General features: G+C 38.9%; 2 protein-coding genes across 2 annotated transcripts; both read right to left on the reverse strand.

Annotated features, from left to right (window-relative positions):
- Positions 1–904: 904 nt before the first annotated feature.
- On the reverse strand, positions 905–3,894 carry LOC113696041 (V-type proton ATPase subunit G1). Its single transcript, XM_027215355.2, has 4 exons — positions 3,749–3,894; positions 2,613–2,711; positions 1,795–1,895; positions 905–1,202 (listed from the first exon to the last, which is right to left on the reverse strand). Exons 2-4 carry the CDS (start codon positions 2,701–2,703, stop codon positions 1,059–1,061), a joined length of 336 nt encoding a protein of 111 aa, XP_027071156.1. The 5' UTR covers positions 2,704–2,711; positions 3,749–3,894; the 3' UTR covers positions 905–1,058.
- A 926-nt stretch (positions 3,895–4,820) lies between these two features.
- Positions 4,821–6,357, reverse strand: LOC140008277 (aquaporin PIP2-2-like). The gene is made up of 4 exons (XM_072052136.1): positions 5,914–6,357; positions 5,459–5,754; positions 5,157–5,291; positions 4,821–5,027 (listed from the first exon to the last, which is right to left on the reverse strand). Exons 1-4 carry the CDS (start codon positions 6,224–6,226, stop codon positions 4,908–4,910), a joined length of 864 nt encoding a protein of 287 aa, XP_071908237.1. The 5' UTR covers positions 6,227–6,357; the 3' UTR covers positions 4,821–4,907.
- Between the last annotated feature and the right edge of the window lie 1,391 nt (positions 6,358–7,748).

The raw sequence follows: 7,748 nt of genomic DNA on the forward strand, positions 1-7,748 counted from the left end.
AGCTGGCCGGGAGGAAAAAAAAAAAATAGGAGTAATAATAACAATAGTGGCACTGGTAACGGGTATTGGATATGGAGGAGTATATCATAATCAGGACGATTTGTCCCACTTGCTCTCAACGTCACTCACTCATCTTTGCATGTGATCTGTCCATAAAGAGAAGGAACATGATGATATTTGCTGTTTGGATTTTTGTACATTTGATACTACAACCCTCCATGGCCGCGGACTTGCATTCGCAACTGGTTACAGTTCAAAAAAGAAAAAACCTCTGGCCGACCCCAACTTTTGTTAGATGATGATCCGATGGTAGTATTTCTTTTGCAAACTGAACCATTCTCAAAGCAGTCTCCCATCTTCTAAGAGCAGAGTAGGCAGGAGAAGACAAACAGGAACAAGTAATCAGTGAAGATGCTGTTTTAAAGGCTGTCATCGTTGGAAGATGGAAAAGAACCCCTTTTTTTTTTTAACATCTGTCAAGGAGCAACCATCCAAGTAACCGAGATAGTGAGATCCATTGGCAGAATATTTTATTGACTTTGGAGTGGAATCAACTTGATCGGTTAACCCGATTTTAAAGCCATTAAGAATTCAGGCTGAGAGATCTAATCGTACCCCGCATTTACATTCTTCCTGGGGTTACGGATGCTACGGTTACATGCCTGCAGAGAGAGCAGCTTCCTTATACTGCGGGGTTTAGTGTCTAAACACAACAACAGCAAAGCAATACAGCGGATCTGGTGAAATGAAGATTGGTGATACTGAAGACAATGTCCTCTGCTCAATTTTGTGGTACAATTATTGCAGACTGGTTGGGAAGCATCAGTAAGACAGCCACCACTTAGACAGCCTACAATGTGTCAAATGTCCTCCTTCAAGAAATCACAGGTTATCTCATCTCAAGTGCAAAAATGAAAGTCCCATAATAAAAGCCGTGTGGCACTCCCTACAATATTGTACCAGAAAGAGTGAATAACAATAATAATAAGTCAAATGCTGTTGAGGGCCATGAGGCCATTGCCATTGTACTGCAAATCTATAGAGCAGCTTAAAGTCTTTTAAGTTATCACAGTTGTGGCATGCTTAAAAAGCATGGAGGCAATTCCATTGCGCACACTCGCAGCCTCCATTTGCAGGTGATTGATCTTTCCTTCTGTTTCTTGTTCGAGGCGCTTGATGATGGCTCTCAATTCTCCGGAATTCTAAACATAGAAACAAAACATTGGATAATTATGTCAGTAACAAGAGAAGAGAAAGGTGATAAGTGGCAAAAGTTCTTGCAGCTCAAGGCTGTCTAAAGTAAAATATCACATGGGTTCTCCTAAAATGGCATTGATTACCATGGAAAAATACTCAAAACTGAAACTACGGTATGAGATATAGCCTCCAAACCTAATAATGTTGTCTAAGACTAATAATTTAAAAACAAATGTGCACAAAACACTCTCTGGGTTACTTTGTCTTTATAAAAAGCACCTCCTCAGATCTGAAGTATATATGTTAGAGCAAATCGGACTTTCTCTTGGAAAATAAAGGTTAAACTGTTAATAAGTTTTAACAAATTCTGGCTCTGTCCTGGTATGTCAAACTTTGGAAATTAGGTAATTGTTGCATTCCAACATGACTCCCAGAACTGCATGGTATGCTAAACCTGAGTTAGACATACACAAACAAGGAATTAAGATCTCAGATATCTCAGCCAACACAGAGCTGCTCTCAAAATTATAATGCACAAATGTCAAATTCAAGCTCTCGCACATGGTGCTCAAGACTAAGATTTAGTACAGTAGCTACCTCTGCCTCGTTCTTTCGGAACTCGAGCTCCATTTCTCTATGATGTCCAGCTACCTCCTTTTCAGCCTCTTCCTTGGCTTGTGTAAGTTTGCGTACTCTCTCTGGAATAAAGGACACGTGAGTTTTCACGGAACCCAAAAAAGAGAACTAGGTCCTAATTTCGACATCATGAAATTTTCACCAAGGATCTGCACCAATTTTACAAGCTAAATATATTACATATTTTTGTGTTATTTAAGATTTTCTAGCTCTATATTAAGAGTAATAATGCCATAAGCTGGGGGTGCTTATTGCAACCTTCATTTAGAGAATCCTCGATCGTCAACGACCTCCATGAGGTTATCAGTACAGTCTTGAAACAATAATTTGCATACTAGGCATGAGGCAATTGTATTTGCTACTGTAATCAAATTCATTTTCTAAACTCCAACACTCTGCAATTAATATTTCCTTCTTACATTATCATAGTTAAGCAACATTTTCAGCTCAAAAAAGATACCGCAATCAGTATGGCTTAGAATGAAGATGCATTCAAGCCAGGGAAGACATGCATACTCGTGTAATTAATGATTATCAAAAGGAGTTTGCAGAATCCAAACATCAAAAGCTATCCGTTATCTATTCATCAGATGGACAAAACAGTCAATCTGTCCCTCTTCAATGATCCTATGAATCATTCACATTCAAGTCATAAGCACAGACAGTCTGGGAAGACTAGCACTAGATTTTTATGGAGGACATACGGCACCAAAATCATGCATCTGCTGCAAATTCAGATCACACTTAAAAACACAAGCACAAAGTGAAAGAGGGTTTACCAGTTTTGGCAGCATTCACAATTTGCTGAGCTTCATGTTCTGCAGCCAGAAGTAATCGAACAACAATTTGGCGCCTGTTGGCTGCGTCCATTGTGCATGCTGTAAAAGCAGTATAAGAGATGACAACAAAGGCAACGAGGAAGAAGTTTGAAAGTCGACAATAGCAAGTTGCTCAAGAGAAAACGTAGAAGCAAAGCAGATACTGGAACCGTACAATCATAAAATGGTGGCTTTGAATTAAATAACTAAAGAAATATCTTGGTGATGTTTATGAGGAGGAAAACGTAAGAAATGGGCACCACAGAGAACAATTCAAACCCTCCACTCCTGAAGAGTTCTCATCACCAAAAAGCCTCCCTTAATCAGAATTGAATCAAGGACAAGGGACTATCCACGAGCACATTGAAATTTCAAATGCTAATCAGCCCATTTTGGAAAAGCCACAATCCAATTACTCAAGCACCTGAAGCGATTAATATCACCCCAATAATTCACAATAAAATAGAACTGCTGTACTTATCAACATATCTTGGTTAGGGCCACGAGGTATTTGTTCCTCATCTTAGAACAAAGGTCCAATCCCACCTGTCCCCAGCCCCCCTTCCGCAGTCTCGTAATTTGCATTGTTTCAGACTGGTATCAACTAAACTAACCCCAAAAAAAATTTTTTTTTTAAAAAGACACTAGTAGCAATCAATCCTCCACCAACAGCATAGTAACTCCAAGGGCGGCATTAAGTAAACCGAAGAACCGCATAAAAGTAATTACTCGATACCTCAATAAAGAAATTGTAAATTCAAGACAATGATGCCTATTCTGTGGCACCAAAAACTTTTCCACCACGACGAATCAAAAGGTAAATTAGAAGGCTTAAGGAAGTCTACGTAAGCCCATATGTCCAACATCAAACGAGGACAACTAGTAAAATTAATCTGTATTCGTCAAGGACCCCAGGGCCCGGTGGGTGAAGCAATGGGGCCAACGAAGGCAGTTATGACAAAAGACGACGCGATAATGCGAAAAGAGTTTAAAATGAAGCAAACAAACCATGAAACCATCAGTAACAGTAGGAAGAGGAGAGGGGCTAAAGCGTATGCCGATGTAAATAACAACGGGGACTAATGGGGATGTAGTACCTGGTGGTGATCGGTGATGGATTGTTTTGATCGAAAATTGAAGATAAATTCCGTAGAATCTGAGAATCGGGGAGGAGATAGTAGTGGAACGTCTCTTACTTTCTAGTTTCTACCGGCACCGCACTGTATTGTCACAATCGTTCTATTCTGTTCCGTTTCGGCTCGCTACTTACTACTGCTACTGCCAGCGTTGTCGTTTTCTCGACTTTGGGCTGTCTTTTCTGTATTCCGTATCAGAGTGGACCCCCAAAGATAACCAACCTAATAGGAGTCATCTCATGAAATTAAAAAGTTGGGCTTCATTTAACATATTGTGATACATGCGCACATTTGTTGGGCTGATTCTAGTTGGTGTCTTTTTATGGTGTGGTTTAGACATGTTCCATCCTCAAAGCCCAGCTCAACTAAAACTGCTACTGACGTTAAAATCGCCCTTGAGTTGGGCGGGGCTGAATAAAGAAATTTTCTATTCCATTAATCGTGATGCGCCTTATAGCAGAAACTTCAAAAGTCCCAGGAAAAAAACCTAATAAATTTGACACAAAAATTTAGAAAAAGAAAAACCTTGAGAACGTCAAAAGGACCCAAAAAAAAAAAAAGATATTAATCCTAAATAACAACAAAAGGAACGTAACAATCACTAGAGTTGATCCAATAATTAATCCAGTAGTTAGGAGAGAGCTTGTTCTTTCTCCCGTCAAATTTAGAATTCGAACTTGTACCTAACCTTTAGGGTGAAAAAATGTGTCCTGTGGCCTTCTGTTGTTAGTTTAGAATTCGAATCTTGTGTGCGACCTTTACAATGGAAAAGTTGGGAGGATTGGAAAAAAAAAAAAAACAAAAGGAACATAACAGATTAATATTATTTCAGACAAACATAACTTCGCTAGCAGATTTATTATTTTTCATGACTACACTGAAAGGTAAAGGCCAAAAAAGAAAAAAAAAAAAAAAGGAGAAGCCCGGCCCGGTACAAGGATGACTTTAGGCACAACTAAAACTAGTGCCCTCTGCCGAGATAGAAAAGCAGGCAACTCATTATACACAACTTATTAATGGAAGAACTGCTTGATTTTGCCTCCCGGGCCCAGAGTGGGCAGTCTTCCGTTCCGTTGCATGCTCATGCAGCATACAGACAAGAGTTGCGGTGCTTAATTAATTAATAGGGAGTGCTGCTCTTGAATGAGCCCAGAGCTTTCACTGCTCCTGCTCTTAGAATGTACTGGTGGTAAAATGCAGCAATTGCAGCACCAATGAATGGTCCAACCCAGAAGATCCACTGCAATTAAAAACAAAACCCAAAAAAAAAATTTTGTCAAAGCTAACTATCAATCTGTGATATTGCTTTTCCTGTCCGTAGCTATGAACCATTAAAGATTAGGATGCAGGATGCGAAAGTTGCACGTACATGATCGTCCCATGCCTTTCCATATATGACAGCAGCTCCAAAGCTTCTTGCTGGGTTAATGCCAGTGCCAGTTACCGGGATAGTAGCCAAGTGAACCATGAATACTGCAAATCCAATTGGGAGTGGTGCCAGTACCTTTTCATCAAAATACGTAGCACATTACGATCAGTTAGATACTCTTACTTCATCAAAAAATGAGCAAAAATTCTTTCTTTTTTTTTAAAAATAAAAAATAAAAAATAAAAATTCCCCCCTTCTCTTTTCTGGGTGAAGATTGAAATTTAATAGGGAGTACCACTCACAGGAACGTGAGAGTCTCGTGCATTTCTCTTGGGGTCAGTGGCGGAGAAAACAGTGTAAACCAGGACAAATGTACCAATGATTTCAGCTCCCAATCCGGTGCCAGTGCTGTAGCCGTCGGATAGCCCATTGGCACCACCGCCGTACCTTACGTAGTAAGCCCTTTGGAAAGCCTTAACCAGCCCACAGCCACAGATGGCCCCCAGGCACTGAGCCACCATGTACAAGACTGCTCTGACCAGGGACACCTTCCTACCCAAGAATAGCCCAAATGTCACAGCAGGATTAATGTGCCCTCCTGTAGTAAAGTCACGAGTTTGGCCATCATATCAGTACAAGTGCTACTTTAAAATGATTACACTACTGACTTTTGTGTGGAATTAGTAGTGATAGCAATTCTGCAACTTAAAAAGGAAAATTAAGAGGATGGTAGAATATTCTTTGTTCAGCTACGCACCAGAAATGCCAGCGGTGCAGTAAACAAGGATGAAGATCATGCCCCCGAAGGCCCAGGCAATACCCAGGATGCCAACACCCCCACATATATCTCCGTTGGCCTTGGTGTCAGATTGGCTTTTATAACCAATCACCGTTAAAACCGTGATGTAGAGGAACAAGAGGGTGGCGATGAATTCAGCGATGATGGCTCTGTAGAAGGACCATTGGGTGAGTTCTTCGGGGTCAACAAGGGGTGCTGGAGGCGGGTCTTGGTAGTCCTTGGCCCCGTAATGTTCATGAGTACTGCCCCCAACCTCAATATCCTTGGCCATTTTTGCTGCACCCACCTAGATGATCTCTTTTGCTAATACCAGCTGCTACAAACAAGTACGTGCACGAGTTGGATTGTTGGAGAAGCTATAATATTGTAGTATCGCAAGACACGACTTGGGATGACTGATGACAAGAGTCTGGGAGATGGCAGGGGTATTTATGGAGACGCAGATCAGTGATCGGGTCATTAATTAAACGAAAAGCTTTTGCCGCCCCCATCACACTCAATAATGTTTTTTTTAGACTACGTGACCACTGGGACCTAACCTCAGTACTATTCTGTGTATTTCCTGTTATTTATCGGTGCACTTGTGATTAGTCTCTTTTAAGTTTTTAATGGCTTCGTCCCTTTTCTTATCCTTTTAATATAGAAGTACATGTGTGTGTAGAATACTGACCTTTGACATATATGTGTGTGTGTGTGTGTGTGTGTGTGTGTGTGTGTTTTGCAATTAAGATTTAGATAGATGAGATTAGTCACGGGACATCTGTAAATGAGTAATAGAGAGTTTGCTTTTGTGTTTTTAAGTGTTATTATTTCAATATCCATGTTATTGTATTAATGCAAATATTGTGCAATATAACTGAAACTTAATCTACTGGTCCTAGTATTTTGTACTGGTATTTGAAGTCAGACAGTGATCAAATGGTCATCTTCACGTTGTTTTTGACCATGTAGAAGGTTTTATGATAGATTTGCTCACGCGGTTAGAGAGGTGCAAACAAGTTGAGTTTAATCGAATAACTCGCGAGTTTACTCAATTAAAATTTGAATTTGAACTCGTATTGACCAAATTCGAACAGTTAAAACTACTTGACGAGTTGACCTTGAGTTTAATATATAAAACTCGAAATCTCGTCAAACTTAATCGAACTTGACATGTATACATGTTTTTGTTTTACTTTTTTTTATTAGTATGAACTATCTATTTTTTCCTTTATTTAAAATTATATAAAATATAATTTTATATTTTTTATGTTTGATTAAACTCGATTAAGTTCGACTGAACTCGAAGTAAACTCGATTAGGCTTGATAAGCATGAGTTCGAACTCAAACTCAAGTAATGCAAAATAAAATCGAACTCAAACTCGAGCTAGACTTTCAAGAGTGCGGCGAGCCCAAACCTGATTTCAAGTTCAAGTTTTTTATTTCGAATCAAATTCGAATAGTGTACTATTCAAGTTTGACTCGGTTGAATTACATCCCTATACTGTTATCATTTTGTCGATTGCGCTATATAGCTGAAAACTATTATAGTAAAGCTATTTTATTGGAGTGTTATACTTGTTATTTTACAAAATGGTCACCATCTTATAAAAGTTAAAATTAATTTTGATATCTTTTTTTAATGTTATAAAATGTTGATATCTTTTTTCAATGTTATAAAATTTTAATTTAAAATTTTTTAGATTAACTTTGAAAACAAATTTACTAACATGTTGTTCAAAATTAAAATCCCAAAATATGAAATAATTTGGAATTGAGGAAGTTACTTAAAATACTTCAACAAAATGTGAGG

This window comes from Coffea arabica, chromosome 6c (assembly GCF_036785885.1).
Source record: "Coffea arabica cultivar ET-39 chromosome 6c, Coffea Arabica ET-39 HiFi, whole genome shotgun sequence".
Taxonomy (NCBI): domain Eukaryota; kingdom Viridiplantae; phylum Streptophyta; class Magnoliopsida; order Gentianales; family Rubiaceae; genus Coffea; species Coffea arabica.

Bases quoted from the DNA above. Each gene is read 5' to 3' on its own strand.
- LOC113696041 (XM_027215355.2), bottom strand. From the start codon at position 2,703: ATGGACGCAGCCAACAGGCGCCAAATTGTTGTTCGATTACTTCTGGCT. The intron at 1,896-2,612 runs GTAAACCCTCTT...CCTTTATTCCAG, and splicing joins TGTGAATGCTGCCAAAACTG to AGAGAGTACGCAAACTTACA. The intron at 1,203-1,794 runs GTAGCTACTGTA...TTCTATGTTTAG, and splicing joins TCCGAAAGAACGAGGCAGAG to AATTCCGGAGAATTGAGAGC.
- LOC140008277 (XM_072052136.1), bottom strand. From the start codon at position 6,226: ATGGCCAAGGATATTGAGGTTGGGGGCAGTACTCATGAACATTACGGG. The intron at 5,755-5,913 runs GTGCGTAGCTGA...ACTTTACTACAG, and splicing joins CTGCACCGCTGGCATTTCTG to GAGGGCACATTAATCCTGCT. The intron at 5,292-5,458 runs GTGAGTGGTACT...TTTGATGAAAAG, and splicing joins CACGAGACTCTCACGTTCCT to GTACTGGCACCACTCCCAAT.